Raw genomic sequence first — 18,067 nt, 5'->3', positions numbered from 1 at the left:
TGTACATAGTCACATATTCATGTGTGCCCATACTATATTTGTTGATTTGTAACTCTGATTGAGAACAATATCCTCTGCTTTGGGTGCGAATGTAACAATATAGACAATCTTAAAACTACAATAGTAACCATACAAATTAACATGTAATAATTAATTGCCCCTTTTGGTTTAAGAATATACATTTCAAAATTTATTGCATATATATTTGATTACCATGACAACTAACTTAACCCTAACTTACGTAGAGGGCTCTTTCAAGGTTAAGTCCACCAAAGAAAAATGCTAACTTGAATACATAGAGAAAATCAAACTAGTATAGTGCTAAAAATTTCATCAAAATCGGATTTAAAATAAGAAAGTTATGACATTTTAAATTTTCGCTTATTTTTCACAAAACAGTGATATGCACAAATAGGTGAGTAAGTCGATGATGCCCATCACTCACTATTTTTTTTTGTTTGAATAATAAATATTTCATTTTTTAAAATAGATTTGATTTGACAATAAGGACTAACTTGACTGAACCATATTAGCATTAAACAATGATAATTTCACATGTTCAGGGAGAAATTAATTGTTGTATCACTTGACAATGAGAAAATTAGAATATTTCATATAATAAAATACAAAAGAAATAGTGAGTGGATAATGTCATAGTCTCCTCATTTGCATACCAGCCAGGATTTGCAGATAACTGTTTTGTGAAATTAAGCGAAACTTTAAAATGTCAAGACTTTCTAATTTTACATCCGACTTTGATGAAATTTTCAGTGTTATGCTTGTTGGATTTCTCTCTTTTTATTCAAATCAACTTTTTGTTAGAGTGGACTTGTCCTTTCAGCCTTACAATTTTTTTTTATAAATAAAAGCAAGCTAAGTACGGTTTGCAATCCATGTTGTCTCAACTAAGTCAAACAGCTGGAAAGATGAAGGGGTATGAAATGAATTATTGACAAAATTATTGTAATTTCAAATATTTGAAGATCTGCAGTCTGCACCTCTTAATAAAAGAAATTAGACCATTTTCAATCTTCACCTTGTCTTGAACAATTTAGAAGCAAATACAATTTTAATATATCTCAGTTACATTAATTTGCTAAACACACTAGAACCATACCTGGTATCTTCTGGAAGATTTACATAACATAAAGGATCCACATAAATTTCGCATTACCAATACCATACCCAAAAATTAATTTGAAATGTTATAACTTTTTCGAAACCTATAAGTAAATTTTTTGTTCAATTCAAACAATGTATAAAGAAAAAAAAGTAAATTCATTATTCAATTGTCCTTTCTTTCTTTTAAAGAATTTGACAATACAAAAAAATTAAATTTCACTTTGATATGCCTGCATGAAGTGCGCAAAAATTGATTTATTGTATCTATAAAGCTGTATTTACCTCATCGATCAGGGGACTGCCGCTCTGATGCCCAAGTCATTGGTACTCGGTAATATTTCTGCTGTGAAAGAAATGGAAAGGCCATCGCTTGTCGAGTATGAAACCTCTTCTCCTCATCCCTGGTACAGCCCAAGTGCTTGTATCCTCCAGAAGACCCACTGTTACCAATGGATGTTGCATTAAAAAAAGATGCGACAGAAATCGATAACGAAAAGCAAGTTCTTAGATTTTGATAAAAAGTTAAGTTTTTGATCAATTTCGGCAGAATACATTTCATTTTTCAATAAACAATTCAAGTTTGATAATTATAAATACCCAATCTATTGTCAGTTGTTAACCCCCCCCCCCCCCCAACTGCCCTTCAAAACTTCGAAAACAATAAACAAAAATAATAGTTATTCAAGAACAAAAATAAACAATGACTTTCCTACAAAAATTGTAAACTTCATAACTAGTTACATGTACATATGCCGGCTACTGAGACATTTTCAAATCTATTTCCTTTTAGTTAGTGACATAAAAAAATTAATATGTGGAAGAAGCGTAAAAATACAAAAATAGCGCATTCTCGCCACTGGAAAATAAGCAATATGTCTAGAGACGGAAAATTAACTAAAATAAGTAAGTTGACCTCGCATATAGCTAGTAATTGAGCTGACTGCCTCACTCAGTCACAATCACAGCACAGCCGGTCGCCCAGCTGGCCGGCCGGCGAGGCGAAGCACCGCATCGGTGTCCTTTCCAGGTGAACTATCTCAAAAAGTTTGCATTAAGTATCAGTTTTGTGAAATGCAATAACTTTAAATAAGTACAGGAAATGTGAAAACGGAATATGAAAATACAAAATAGCACACACTCACCATTAAAATATGTAAAGTGACGGAAAAATCAACTCAAATTTGCAAGTTGTAAGTTGAATGAACACGGCTCGCCGGCGGTATCGGATTATTCTCGTTGCAAGGGAACTCGCTTTATTTTCTTTCAAAATAGCTCAAAATGCACTGAAATGTCAATTTTTCTGTCGAGAATGTATTGAAGAAACATGGATTATGCGGGAAAATACTTTTGAAGTAAAGTTTGAAATTTTATTTCATAAAATTTTGAAGAAGAATTCAAGTGGTCGAGTTGTCCGATTCAGAGCCAACCCTGGACAACTCGACCGGGACGAGTTGTCCAGGGCAGCGGGTCGGGCTGTCCAGGGTCGGGCTGTCTGGTGGTCGGGCTGTCCGGACCCCGTCAACATCGACTTGCGATACGCGATATGCGATCAATGAGCAACCCGAGAACCCCCCCCCCCCCCGAAAATAGAGCCATTGGGAATGGAATGGAGCCCCGGAGTGGGGCTTATGACTTGTATTGTCGATATAGCCCATCTATCTATCTATCCATCCATCCATCCATCCATCCACCTACCTATCTATATATGGGCAATTCCATGGAAAATGTTCACTTTAGAGAAAAAATGAAGTTTCAGATTTCACTCAAGCAGTCAAATTTTCTTAAAAAGTAATCTATAAAGTCTCAATTTCCAATAGAAAAATCGCAATATTGATAAAATTTTGTAGTTTTTTCCATCATCAAAAAAATAGAATAGTATATTGCAAAATGTAAAAAATGTGGCTATTTTTGAACAATTCATCTTTTCTGTCTCTACTAAAAGCAAACAAGGTCCCAGAGGTCTCTTTTAACTTTTGAATAGTTGATTAATGTTTAAATCAACAGAAAATTATTGTTACATTTTATGCCATTCATCAATTTTACAGAAATCTGTCATCAGATTTGTGTGATTTCTTGACCATTATCAGTGTCATGTCCGTTACGTTTTTCACTTAAAGTTTTCACAGCTTACAGGAAATTTGTCTAAAGGTACTGCAGATTCAGATTCTATGTTAGAATTAAACCCCCTACCATGTGTAGCAATCATTTTCCCTTACCATTTCTCATTTTCATAAAAATGGCGTAACGGACATGACAATTCGCGTAACGGACATGACGCCTTATATATGGCAAATGGCAGCATTTACAAAAACAAAATATTAGACTCAGTGTCACAGACTGAGGTTAGTCTCAATTGTTTGAGGATAGCTGAATGTAATATTTCCTAGAATCTGCATGTCATTCAAGCTATTTTTAGAAGTTGGTGAATGATGAAAGTTCAGCTCTTGTTCTGGTAGATTTTTCTGAGAATTAACGGTATGTTACATAATATTAGGATAAGATGCAGCTAGATCTGGCAACATACTCAGATCACAATCTGCATCATTCGTGTTTGAACAAACATTTGATTATCTTAGGTTCTTGCACTGACAGTTTGGAGCATGATAAAACTCCAACTTGTGAATTAATGATCATTGATGATATTACTTCAAAGTATCTGACTTACACCAACCTCTACATGTACTTCTTCAGTGATGGCATGGGATCACATTTAAAAGCAAGTTTGTATTCGGATATCTGTGTTTCATAATGTACATGTACATGTAGCTCTATGAATCCATGAATCTACAGTGGCACTTCTTTGCAGTATCACAAAGCAAAGGGGCCGTGGAAAGAATGTGGCACGATCAATAAATTATGTTATAGTATTTTGGTCAGCCATAATAACGATTTGAATGATGTATCTTCAATTGTACACAAGCAGCGCGGACAATACAACGAAATTACATGTAGATACAGCCACGTTTGTCAGCAAGCAAGATTGTAAGATTTAGAACATCCAAGATTTGATGAAAGGATGATTATACTCAGGATGATAGTTATTTTGAATGAAAAAAAAATCTCAGAAGCTATTTACAAGCATTCCGATTACCTTTCAACTCATACATAATCGATAATGAAAGACCGCTTTCCAGGTACTGCTATTAAATTTTAATACCATTTTTTGTAATCTTAAAACTGACATTAATACTAGTACATATTCTTTATCATACAATACATTCCATAATATGTTCTTCTTGGATTTATACAGGTCTGGTAAATTTTGTTTTCTTCTCACAAAAAATGAGATTTGGTCTTCTCAGTGTGTCGTAGTGGTATGATAAACGTTGTATTCAATATAAACTTATCACTTAGGCTATAGCTATTATTTATGATACCTGCTAATAATATCTACATATTTTTCATTAGAGTGTCAGTAAAGGTACTTTGCTATTACATAACTACATTCATTATTGATATTTCTTCCATTTTCAAACTAAGAAGTGCTGATGAAGTTCACTTCGTAAGGGTGTCATGTCCGTTACGCTAGTATATTATCAAATATTAGGGCATGAATAAAAAATAATCTTTTCTATCAACTTTTTTTCCTTTAATTAGGTGTGGCGGATGGTAGTAACTGGAAAATACTCATTAACTGTTGTTAACCGGTGTAAAATAAATTTTTCTAAATATTTGTTTGTTTTATAAATATTGTACAAAAAGACCCCCTCTCAAATTGCAAAATAATAGGAGATATTACAGATTACCAGTTATGATATGTGTCTCTAACCTCTAGCCTTAACATGTAAACAATTAGACTTGTACCATATCTTGTAATAACATAATTATATTCGCTTACAAAAAGTGGACAAAACTGTCATGTCCGTTACGCTTCGTGTGTCATGTCCGTTACGCTACATTTTGAGCTAGGAATACAGAATGCACTGCAAAACTGTTGTTAAACACTATTTTATGGATAGAGCATGGTCTTAAGGTTAAATTAACACCAATGTCAGGTGCATGCAATCTAAGAATTCACAGGAATTTTGATAAGCAATAGGAGGTAAAAATGCTTCGTCCATTTCGTGTCATGTCCGTTACGCTCACAAAGAGTGCAATTTCTCCGCAACTGTTCAATGAAACGATTTGAAATTTTATGTGTATGTAACTGATACTTAAATGTGTCTGATAAGCTCAGTAACAATTATCAAAAGACTGCTAATTCTACTGTATAAACATTTGAATTACAAAAATTTGTCTGAACGTCATGTCCGTTACGCTGGAATTGACCATATCTATCTATCTATCCATCCATCCATCGATCCATCCATCTACCTATCTATCTATCTATATATCTATCTATATCTATATCTATCTATCTATATCTGTCAGTCTATATAGGCCTATCTATATCTCTGTCTAGTTGGGCCTGTATATAACTACTTTTTTCTTTCTTATTTCTGTAATTCTTTATTAATTCTTTCTGTAATTCTTTTTCTTTCTTTAAGTTTAAGTTTTTAAGTTTTTTTCTTTCTTTAATTCTTTCCTTCCTTCTTTCTTTCTTTCTTTCTTTCCTTCCTTCCTTCCTTCCGCTCCTTCCTTCCTTCCTTCCTTCCTAATTCCTTTCTCTCCTCCCCCTTTCTCTCTCTCTCTTCTTTCTTTCTTCTTCATTTCTTTCCTTCTCTCTATTTTTTAAGTTAATTCGTTTAATTTTTCTATTGTGTATTATTATTATTTGTCTCCTGTTTGCCATCTGTTTTTATCCCCATGCAGTTTTTATAGCTAGGGCTTGCAGATAGCGTCAAACTTAAAAAAAGGGGGAATGAGAACGCGTACGTCGTTTACATAATTTAAACATCGAAGGCATTCATTCTGTAATAATATCTTATGGACGGATCCCCGGTGGGGTCACTCAGCCGCAGAGGGGACACGTATGACCGTTACCACAAATGCAAGTGACCCCCTATTGCAGTCAATTTCAAGGACATTTTGTGAAATTTACCCCCCTATTTTCACGCAAAACAAGGACAAAATTGCGGTAAAATGGTACCTTGAAACACCCCTAATTATAAGATTGTAAGGACACTTTTGCCCATTTCACAAATTTCCCCCTATTTTCTGTATTTCAAGGACAGGGCATTTACACCCTTTCCTCATTAGAGGAAATTGCAACACAGGCGTCAGAGTGCTCAGTCCTTAAAGATGACCAAGAGCCATGTCATACTGATACAATAATCCAAAAGAACTTTATTTTTCTTGAAAAATAAGAAAAGTAGAATTCTTTGTAAAAATAAATGTAGATTTGTCGAGCATGATGTGGCTCGACGACGGATTTTACTTCCCGTAATCGTTCTCCGGTTTCTCCCCTTTTTCCTGACCCCTATTTCCATCAGATCGAGAACGGTGAGCACCCCTATTTTCACTACTTCGAGGAGTGTTCTGTCCGCGGACGTTCCGTGAAATTGACCCCTTTTCCCGCGATTTTGGTAACGGTCATGCGGTCCCCAAGTCATATTGAGTGACTCCACCGGGGACGGATCCGCAAAGCCCTAGCCTTGACCACTCAATAACTCAGCTCCTTTGGCATGAAAAATAGAAGAAAAAAAAACTCTTACAGAATTTGAAGGACATGCAGCTATGATACAATCGTATGTCGACATCGATCTTATTAATAAAAAGTATACCCAGTTGTTGTGTATCCGGACGGGTTGTGTGTCCGGACGATCAATTTTAGAATGTCATTTGGAAAAATTTACCAGCGAAGTTTCCTCAATTTTTAGTACAAAATGTTAGGAAATATTATAAAGAACAAAATAGAAAATGATTACAAGTAATGGATTCATATTTTTAGTGTAATCCACAGACAAATAAGAAGGCTTCAAAAAGATAAAGTGTCCGGACACCCGACCCCCATCCTACACTTGGAAGAAAAGTGAGAGAAGAAGAAGAAGATGATGATGATGATGATGATGATGATGATGATGATGAAGATGAAGAAGGGGAGGAAGAGGAAGAAGAAGAAGAGGAAGAAGAAGAAGAAGAATTGAAAATTCCTCGGTCAAGGGCCGTGCAGGGAATCGAATCGTATCCCGGACTTATGAGTAGTCGGGCACCTATAGGCCCCTATAGGCCTACCACTGGGCCACGGCACCTCACCACCACTAAAAAAAACAAACATTGTCGCCCTCTATGTTCGTCAACCGATCAACGAACGTTCTCGTCGAATAGCGAGTTCAATGACACATTTCATCAGAAAAACTTAGCATTACATCAGTTATCTCTCAAACATATATATTCAGAAGCATAACAAGAAAACGTTTCAGCCCGCGTTTCAGTTAACTGACGAAGTCAAATACGCAACTCAGAGACATTATACGAGATAAGTCGATCTATACATCTCGAAACAATATCATAATTTGCTGAGAAGATGTCGCACGTTCGCTTCTTTCCAACATTTCGTCTTTCTCGAAGGGTCTGTCAAGATATTCATCGTCCTGCCATGTTTGGGAAACATTGGAAAAGAATGATGGATCACCACCTCGGTATGATGGAAAAGTTGTACGACATCAGCGATGAGCTCCAGTCAAAGTCAGGATCGCATCGTTTATGGAGCAAGGACGCTAACAAGCCGTTCTGGTGGAATCGATATGAGGACAGCCAAAGTCTCACACAGCAATCCGCCCGTTCATTTGGAAAGATCTCTCTGGGGGAAGATGTCAGTAATTTCGAAATGGTGGTCGATCTCGGAGAGAAGTTCAAGTCCGACGAGGTCGATGTCAGTATCAAGCTGGTTAATGACAGGGAGCTTCATGTCGGTGCTGCGATGGAGAAGGGGTCCACCGATGGCGGCAACTATCAAAAGCAAAATTTCTCGAATGTCGTCTTGCTACCGCAGGAAACCGATGTCGAAAAGTTAAAGGCAATATTGAGTGAAGATGGCTTTTTGAAAGTAGAGGCACCGATGGTGAGGTCAGATAAGTCCGATGACATCCCCACCAGAGAGATTGAAATTGAGAGAAAATCTGATTCTACTATCAAATCGGATCCATAAATATTTTTCTAGAAAAACAGATTCAGGTGGATTGAAGTTTATTACAGTTTATGTTGTTAGAAAATTGAGTGTTATCTCACCGGTTTGGAAAGAGACCTGTCCATTAAATTCTAAATGACGTTGTGTTAATCATGACAGTATTCATATTTCTGACTGGTTAAAAATATTTAGCATTGTTTCTCATTATTTACAATATCTTTCAAGTCTGTTCGCGTTCGAAAGTTTAGATTTTTAAAATCAATATTATTCTCATTCCAAACACCAAATTAAGATAATACTATGCCTATTGGCATTTTGTTTTTTCAGTGTACGACAAAGGAGCGGGAGCTTATTCACGGCACCACCACCTCTGTTTATTTTTCATGATATTGTTTGATTGAAATTTATATTACAGGTACATCTCATAATCTAATATTGGACAAAGAGAAGCAAAATTTACATTATGTTTCGCTCATTGTAACCTTTGCATTGTACATGGGTATTAATATGTTCATATTAGGCGATGTACTCTCTAAATTCATTATAGTGAAACAAGGGAACAATTCAAATTGGTTTCCAAATCATAAATTCCTTCTCAATTTTATTTTGGATTGATCAACTATTGCTGTAAAGTTTATTAGTATCTGAATAAATTAGAAAGTATCTTTGATATTATGTGAAAACATAATATAATCTAATAAGAGTGAACAATTTGTCAAAATGTTTTTGCATGTACATGGTTGCATACTATACAACAGGAGCGGCAATCCTGGGGGGGGGGCACATTGTGAACTTCTGAAAAGGTGCCCTTTTTACGAAAGAAAAATACCCCTCACGAACGTGTACTGTGCCCCTTTCACCTGAGGAGGACCCGTTTAAAGTGCCCGTTCTCGTATCAGTGCCATTTTTAAAAGAAAAAATGCGCCCTCGCCGACGAACGTGTTCTGTGCCCCTGTCACCTGATAATTAATTTTCTGTAGAAATTGGCAAGGATTCGAGATACCCGATTTGTTGGTTAGAAAGTGCAATCATATCTCGAATCTTTGCCAATTTCTACAGAAAAATGCCCCCTCATGAGTGTGTTCTGTGCACCTTTCACCTGAGAATGACCCGTTTTAAGTGTGTTCAAGGGCCCATTGCTTTCTTGCAAGTGCCCTATCTCGTATCAGTCCCCCACCCCCTTTTTAACTGAAGAAAGTGCCCCACACGAAAGTGTTTTGAGCCCCTTTGAAACAAGAAAACAATATGCTTATTTTTATATGTTACAAAACTAGTACGCGTACAGATAGGGGCTCTTGCCCCCTCCCCAATTTTTTCACGACCAAGAAAAAAAGGAAAGAGAGGAGGGTGAACTATGATATTATTTTCTGAATAATAATTGTCAAAATCTATCACAAAATTAGTTTTTCATTATAAATTTATCAAAAATTTTGCTCTCTCGCAGCTTCCTATAAATTTACATGATATATAGCCCCCTCAAAGTATTTAAGTCATTAAGATAAGCCATTTTTCTTTGTTTTAAGATAGTGCCATTTTCAAAAGAAAAAGGTTTCCTTTTTTCCATGTGCCCCTCCCCCATTTCAACTTCGCTCCGCCGCCCCTGATTTGTGATACAACATTTTTTTTCAAAATGAAAATGAGCACCTTTTTATTTCTGTTTATGGATTCTAGTCATCTTGGATATAAAAGATATAATTGGCATTATCTAGTTTTTTTGTGTACTATGCTGTATATTAAAATAAAAATATTTGTTACTTTCGATCGCATGGTTTACTTGGGGAATTGTGATTCCATAAGAGTTATTAGAAAGATTATGTCATGAGGTTCAAACATGTTCTTGAAAGAGTAAAATGATTTGTCCTCTACAACAAATTGTGGAGTTCATTTGTGTTATTATTGTCCTTCTGCATGGTTTTCCACAGGTTATCGCCAAATTATATACATTTTTTTTACAATTAATTACACTTTTTTAATGTTCTAAAGTTTACTCGCTATGCTGTATGAATTAGTTTGGTAAAAATATATGGAGAGAATCACAAAAATTAGTTGATTCAAGATAATGAGGGAATAAGAGAGAGAGAGATGTGGGAGGAAGAGGGGGGGGGGGGAGAGCAGAGAGAGGGGAGATGCATGCATGGCCAGGATTGAGACTGGAGAGAGAGGAAGGAGAGGGAAAACATATTCTCCTTCTGCTAAACTGGTGGAAAAGGGAGAGAACAAGAGGCCTTTTATTGAGTTCTCGTGGGTACTGTAGTTGGAGTTAACCCCGAGACCGTCAAACGGGACTGACTTCACTGTCATGGTCATGACTGTTCTGAAGGGTAAGCGCGAAGCGCGAGTGAAAATTTAATAGAGATTCAAAGATTTATCTAATTTCCAATTCGGATACAGAAGGTCCGATGTGACAGAGATAGGAATTCATCTGATCTAGAAATTGTTTAATTCAATTGTTATATCCCCATCATTTTTTTTTTTGGGGGGGGGGTTTTCATGATATCCGAAATGGTATATGTGGCTCTAATTAAGCTCCAAAGGGACTGATTTCTGTGTCAAATCATCTTACCATGCATGGGTATTTGAATGTTAGTCGTATAGGCCTCCGATTTCAGCCATGATGTCAAACTGAGGAAAAGAATGACGTCATTGACCTCACGACCACTCAGTGTCTGGTGGATCGAGGGGGGGGGGCACAGCCGACGTGCCCCCTTTTGAGAAGCAAAATTAAAATTTGTAATGTAAAAATGCCATTAAAACAGAAGGGTGCCCCCCTTTTGACCCTTTTTTTGCTTGTCAAATATTTCCTCGGAAAAATGTGCCCCCCTTTTGGAAATCCTGGATCTGCCCCTGCTCACGACCCGTGACTTGCACATCCCCTATCAAAATACAATTGCGCCTCCCTCGATACAGAAACCTAGAATATTTTGAAGATCTGAATCCAAGGGTCCGGTTGCAGAAAGTTAGGGTAATATTGTGCATGTATGTATGGCGTATGTAGGAAATAATAAATCCAAATTAGACATAAATGGCATTTCATTTTTAAGTACGTGGGGGCCCCATGAACTTCTTTTCATCCTCGATCTAATATGCATGGATCGAGGTCCGGGATGGAGGTATAGGTCTATTTACATGGGTTTACACCATGCACCATGACTCGATCTCTTATATCGAGTCCCGTTTCCCACTCTTATGCCTTGTTTTTCTTTGTTCCACTTCTTGGTATAATAGTTTATGATGAGGGCCGGGTGTCGCCCTTCTTCTTTTGGTGCTGCCTCTGGTTCATGCAGGGACGTTCATGAAAAATTGACTGATAAAACAAATATTTCAGTTGGCCGTTCATTGCTCACTTTTTTTTTCGTTTTTATTAACAATGTGTTGATTTATTTAATTGAAAACAATAAAACATATTAACACTATAACAAAAATTAATAGAGGGGAGGCCAAGAATTAAATAATTGATAGGGAACAGAAAATGGTATTTTACCGGGGACATAATAGACACTCAATCACGTGGCGTATAAAAGAGGGCCGGACTAGGCAAAAGAGGGAGATAATAGGGTTATATGTACATGTTCATAAGCATATACTGAGGTTTGACCATAGACATGATAGAGCGTTAATAGCTCCATGGTTTGACGATGCAGCATGGCACACTAATTTTTCAGCACTGCGAAAATACTCTACCCAGAGGTCTGGGGCCTGTTGCATGACGAGATGAGCGATACGTAGGAACGTCCTAGGACCATTCTTCCGAGATAGGAAGATTGGCGACAAATCAGCGCTTTCCGTTTCACGAAGGCAATTTTGTCTTCCAAGTCCGCGACATCGTTTGACATCGATATTATCGGAAAAATATTTAGTCTTCATCGTCACCTGAACCTTTTATTTCGGAATGACGACTTTTCATAAAATCATTTATTTCAATAAAAGGAGATCAAATGATGTTTTATTTATTACTGATTGTAGAATTGATGTATGGAGCTTACTTTATGAGGTAAAAAGAGAAAAAAACTCAAAGATTCACAAACATAACTGAATAAAATCGAATTTTTCATTATTTCCCTTATTTAGAACACGATGTCCTTTTAGAGACACCTTTCATTGATATTTCAACGAAAGAGACCCCTGTCCGGTATAAAATTGATTTGACGAAGTAATTTCAACATTTTATTAGTTCAATATTTTGTATTTTTATAGAATACTTACATTTAATTGTAATTTTGCAAATTATGCGTTAATATGTTATTTGTTGAGGTAAATATAGGGCTTGAATGGAGTAAACAATATCAACAGTGTCTGATTGTACGAGACTAAAAGGGAAAATATGAGAGGCTGCGTGTGAAAAATCTAATTTATTTATTTGATTTGTCAGATATAACGCAAGAAATACGAGTGTTTATAGAGTACCTCAGATGCATGAAGAGTAACCGAAGACAAGGAAAATATGAAAATTGCTGCAAACATGGCCAAGTAAATAAAGTAGTGCTTTGCAATAATAACTAAAACATAGAAAAAGTTGTGCAATCCACAATGGAGAAAATAGTATTAACAGGAACAATGCTAAAAATTACAACGATCATATTAACGTTGGTCATATCTAAAGTTGATCACTTAATTTTTTTGAAGTTTATATAAGGTTTAAGAATATACAAAATATATATGTACAATATTTCAAAGTTAAGTAAGGGAGGAGTAGAGACTACCGTGATCCTTTTAACATGACATAGGAGCCGAAAGGGGCCACCCTACGATTTAAAATGTGCTTCTTTGTATGGATTTTCCATAATATTTTATTTGATGAACTTATCTTCATTAATTTTTGTAGCGATTGTGATGGATTCGTGAGCTAAGCCTAATCTGTATCTTAGAATGAGCTATTTTGATACTGCAGATTTTTGTTTTGTGTCACTGTTTCACATCTCAAGTTATCCCAAATCCAAGAATTAATTTTCATTGATTAAAATTAATCTCATCAAAAAATAATGTTTAACATCTTAGTTTTGTATCGTTTTTTTTTCTTTGTTTTTTGCTTAACGCTATAAACATGCCCTTTTTCCTTATATTATTTCTTTTAAAGAAGTTTGTTTTCATGTTGTTGAATTATTTATGAGAAAGCATGAGGGGTCAGAGAGATAGTGTCGCCCATTTCGATAGTTCAAGTTTATTTTTTTATGGAAAAGGGGTGGGGATATAGGACAGAGGGAGAATAAAAGAAAACATATTTAAAAAATATTTGGGCCTACATTACCCCGGAGAAGTTAAAATGACATCCGTTTTTGGTCGTCTAGTCGACGTGAAATTGATGACAACTAGCCCCCATATAAAAGATAACTTGGCGCCATCCCAGATAAAATCCATCATCAACCCCCTAAAAATATGTTTAAAGGTGATATGTCAGAGTGGCTTGCCGTAAACGCGTTTTCTCTCAATGCCGACGGTGGCGGGCGGTGTGCAAAGAAGATCACAGGGGGTGGAAACTCCGCTTCTGCATCCGGTCAGACATGGGGAAATTTTGGAAGGTCAAAAGTGCACACTGCTCCCATTTTTCGCGTACAAGGCTATGGACACCGCAACTTCATGGCACACCAGCGAAACAGAGGCGTGGTCATAAATTGGCTTGCGCGCACAGCGTAAAAATATGCAAATAAGCAAATTGTCACAATTAGCATAATACGCGAGGTGATTGAATATGAAATGTACCGGTATTCATAGAGCTGCGCGTCTTTGGTAAATTCATGTCATTGATCATTCCCCCGTTCACCCCCCCCTCAAGGTATATTCAGTTGTTTATTCATCTTATATTTTTAATTCTTTCGCGCTTATTACAAACATCAATTAATTCACTTATTTATTTGCTAGATATTTCCCTGGAAGACATTTTGGAAGCTTATAAGAGATTCATTAGTAGGATTGAACTTAGGGATCTGCTTGCTCTATTCATCAGGTGTTCATCACTGCCCATTATTTTCATTACACATCATGAATAGCCACAAATATTTGTTTATTTTGGGGGGTGGGGTAAATACTTAAAATGATTAGAAAAATCTGAGCAAGAGAGCAATCAGGTCATTTTGTCTTTATTTTGATATTTAAATGAATAATCTGGTGCAAATCTTATGAAGATTTTTTTTTAAAGTCTGAGTTTGGGATGGGAGCAAAAGAGAGCCCAGTACCCCCCCATGTATTTGCTCTCATCAAGGCTATCTTAAAGGTCACTTCCAAATAAAATAAAAATTTTGTACCTGCCCACCCCCTATATTTCTCTATCGATTCCACCCCCCCACCCTCTCTCTTCCACACACACACATTCCACATAATCATGCGAGCAAACAATCATTCTCATTTCATTTTTATTTCTATCCCACTTTCAAATTAAACTCATTCATGTCTTTAATTCGGCTGCACCTGAATGTCACAGTATGCCATATTGCAATGGCTTTTATGGGCTATCTTGCCACGCATGTTATTTTGATACTTAATACCTGTTGTACTAGTATTATACCCATGGATAACCGACATACAGAATCAATCAATCAGTAGCACCATCATATTCCAGTCATATAGAAGTAATCTTCAGTGCCATTTCATCACAACACAGTTTGGTAGCAATAACATCATCACCACATATCTTTCACGCAATATAAATTGGTGGATTAAGTAAATCACGAATATCAAGATTAGAAAGTAATATTTCAAATTAAAATGTTTATTAATTAATAAATTTTTGAATACATGATAAAAATATTTTTTCTCTTTTTTCTCACCAAAGCATCAAATTACATCAGCAAAATGCCTATAATGAGTGCAACAGAAATTGCAAGGATATTACATGAGAGGGGATGTATTTTTTTGTAAAATCTAGAGAAAAAAAATGAAAAAAATAAGTACGTATATTCACTTACATAGTTATTGATAAGCCTTACAAAGTCAATATAAGGGGGGCATCAAGGATGCCATTAATAAAAAGATTATCGATATACCTCTCTCTCAAAGTCAGTTACTCAAATATCAAATAATTTTTTCAGCATTTGCTGACAAGAAATAGCATGCTAATCTAATTGGGGACACTTGATAAAAAAAGGGGAGCACATTGCCACATTTCTCTAAAGAGTGCCTTCCCAAATCTGCACATTAGTAAATCAGTAACAAAGTTGCTTATTGTCTATCGTTGTGAAGTGCTGCTAGAGTTGTGTTTATTTCCAACAAATTCTTTTATTTGCAGAGCTAATCTAGTTCATTATACGGGACATCGACAATACAGTGTTACAAAAACAAAGAGATTAAAAACGAAAAAAAAAATAGTGCAACTTTTCACTTCCCCAAGAAAATGAATTCAACAGCTTAATGTCAAGCAATACATACAGGTTCTTGTTTCATAAGGACTTCAATTATGGTAAATTGGCCCCAAATGTAACTAGCAACAAGCATGGGAACCCCAATTTTGATCTGTTGCTTTAATGTTTCCATAGTAATTACCAGAATTTCAAAGTTAGAATAGCTAGTGGTTAGTCTTAATGAATTGGGGTCCAGGACTGAGAGTGATTTCTTCGCCCTTTGTTCTGTCACATTGTTTTTATTATGCACATTTTTTCAATGAAAATCCATTATTTCTTATCACCTTTTATATGTCTGTAGGCATGTATGTTACATAGCCCAGACCTCAGTAAAGGCCCATTCTGCATTGTTTAGATTACCAGAATACAACCTATCCCTTTCAAACTACTAATACTATTCAAAGTGCTTTCACTACTATAAGTACTACATGTAGATGATTAGAACATTAATAAGGGGGGGGGGGGTTAAGTGTGCCCTTTGGAAAAATATTTTAATCTTGTGTGAAACCTATGGACCTAAATATCTATACTCCAATTAATCTTTTTTTCAACAGATGTGTAGTTTAAGCAACATTCAATATGTATTGACACATTTATTTAAATTGATTCGATTTTTTAAATCTATAATTACAATGAAGTAACTGCTTGTTATGAACCTGGCATTCATATTTCTTCTTGATCTGCCCTGGTGATACTCAAGCAGCCTGTGAAACCTGCATAGTAAACAAAAAGAGAAAGGAACAAAATGAGCTGCTGATATAAATTATTCTTACTCATCTAGTCCAATTTATTTAGAAGTTTTAAACTTTTTATGAGCCCCTACTCTTCCATGCAATATTATTTAGAAAATGCACATGTAGTAACTTATGTTACCAGATAAAAATCATAGATCACTATTATAGATCATTATTCATATAACTTTTTTTTTATTAAGTGTGAAAACCCATTCAAATATATATCGAAAGATTAATCTCAATATTTTGTCTTTTTTATTTCTGTCTTCAGAGTAACTGAGTTTTAAAGTGATTTTATATGATATATATAGTTAAGAGACATGGACAATATGCATCAATGGAAATACTGGTGAATCTGAATCCAAAAGAATATTATCTCATCATGGAACTTTACTTTATGGGATAACATGATTCAGAAAAAATAGTTTTTGTTTATATTTTTATGAAAAAAGCATACCTGGCAAGCTTTTAGATCAGATATCCTGTTAGTCATCAGATTGTACCTCTTTGTGATGTGCAAATGGTATTTGACTTTGTACTTCTGACTAGGCTGGGACTGCTAAGAACTGGATCCTATTGGATCTGCAATTCAATATACATACAATACTTTACAGTTAAAAATTTCAAAAGTGATTAACAAAATTCCTCTCTTAAAACAATTTTTTTTAGAGTTTCCAGCTTTCACAATTCCCAACTAGAAAAAAGCAGGTCTTGACCAAAAACTAAATGGTTTAAGCATACGTGGCCTACTATAGTGAGGTCTTTTGTCAATCTTCAATATACACCAAGCCAGCTTTGACAGATGTAGGGTAATTATCATTTGTGTGATAATATGGCTCTCGCTCATTCATCAGTGCGAGACAATCATTAAATTTTTTGCACTCGTCTATAAACATGTCTGATTTGAATCTCTACGTTAAGTGAGTTCCTCTTTAAGTTTGATTTTTATTTTAAAAAAGGATTTGCTCACTTGCTGGCAGGTTTAAATGACCCTTTGCCTTTCACCACAAATAACATCAAGTGAGGACAATAAAGATAAACCAATTGGCTCAGCCACTCTCTCTGCTTAGCCTTTTACTTAAACAATTCAAAATAGGGCACTATAAATTTTCTCAACCCTTCCAAAAAACAATTGAGCAGTTTGAACCCTGACAAAAAAATGTTCCCCCCCCCCCCGAAAAAAAAGAATCATTAAACTCCTTTGCTAGGCTAATTATATTTTAGTCCAACGGTCCAGCCAGGAACTAAAATAAAGTTAACTTAAATCTTTGTAGAAAAAAGTCAAACCAGACAGATCTAGAATTTTATTTTTTTTAAATCTATATCTAAGTTAGATCTATCCTAGGGCCTTACTTTTATTTAAAAAAAGAAAAAACGTTAACATGTCTCAAAAATCATTCCATGAGTGACCATGTCATGCCATGGCCATGGCAAAATCTACCAATATCATTCCTTCCAAACAGATTCAGTTCATTTAGATTTAATTTAATTTCATTTTTAAATGCAGATAATTATATTGAAATAGCGGTGTCGAAAAATCAGTACTAGGCCCATGGCCTATAACTTCAAATTTCAACTCAATCTTGTTTGACAATTAATTTCCAACACCTAATGACCTAGCCTATATCGGCAATTTCGCAGCCGGCTGGCACCGGCGATATCAAAGTCCGCATCCCGCTCTGGCTATATACGGTATTTGGCTTAATTTTGATGCAGCTTTGCCGGCGGTAAACAAGTCCACATCTACCCCTGATATTTGACAATAAGAACTGAAATACAGATTTGATAAGGGCGGACATGAAGCATCCCAATTAACCAACTTAGTTCTACGAAAATTTTTCTGAGAAAATATGTCAGTCAGATTTCAGACT

The 18,067-nt window shown here is 35.6% G+C and overlaps 1 protein-coding gene across 1 annotated transcript; it reads left to right on the top strand.

Moving 5' to 3' along the window:
- Positions 1–7,344: 7,344 nt before the first annotated feature.
- Positions 7,345–9,712, top strand: LOC121418862 (heat shock protein Hsp-16.48/Hsp-16.49-like). The gene has a single exon (XM_041613045.1). The coding sequence runs from the start codon at positions 7,529–7,531 to the stop codon at positions 8,150–8,152; it is 624 nt and encodes a 207-aa protein (XP_041468979.1). The 5' UTR covers positions 7,345–7,528; the 3' UTR covers positions 8,153–9,712.
- The last annotated feature ends 8,355 nt before the right edge of the window (positions 9,713–18,067 follow it).

Source organism: Lytechinus variegatus, chromosome 7 (genome assembly GCF_018143015.1).
Source record: "Lytechinus variegatus isolate NC3 chromosome 7, Lvar_3.0, whole genome shotgun sequence".
In the NCBI taxonomy this organism is placed as follows: Eukaryota; Metazoa; Echinodermata; class Echinoidea; order Temnopleuroida; family Toxopneustidae; genus Lytechinus; species Lytechinus variegatus.
The sequence above is the reverse complement of the archived record's forward strand: the minus strand, read 5'-3'. Positions and strand labels throughout refer to the sequence as shown.

What these genes read in the sequence shown, in the direction of transcription:
- LOC121418862 (XM_041613045.1), top strand. Translation starts at nt 7,529, where the DNA reads ATGTCGCACGTTCGCTTCTTTCCAACATTTCGTCTTTCTCGAAGGGTC.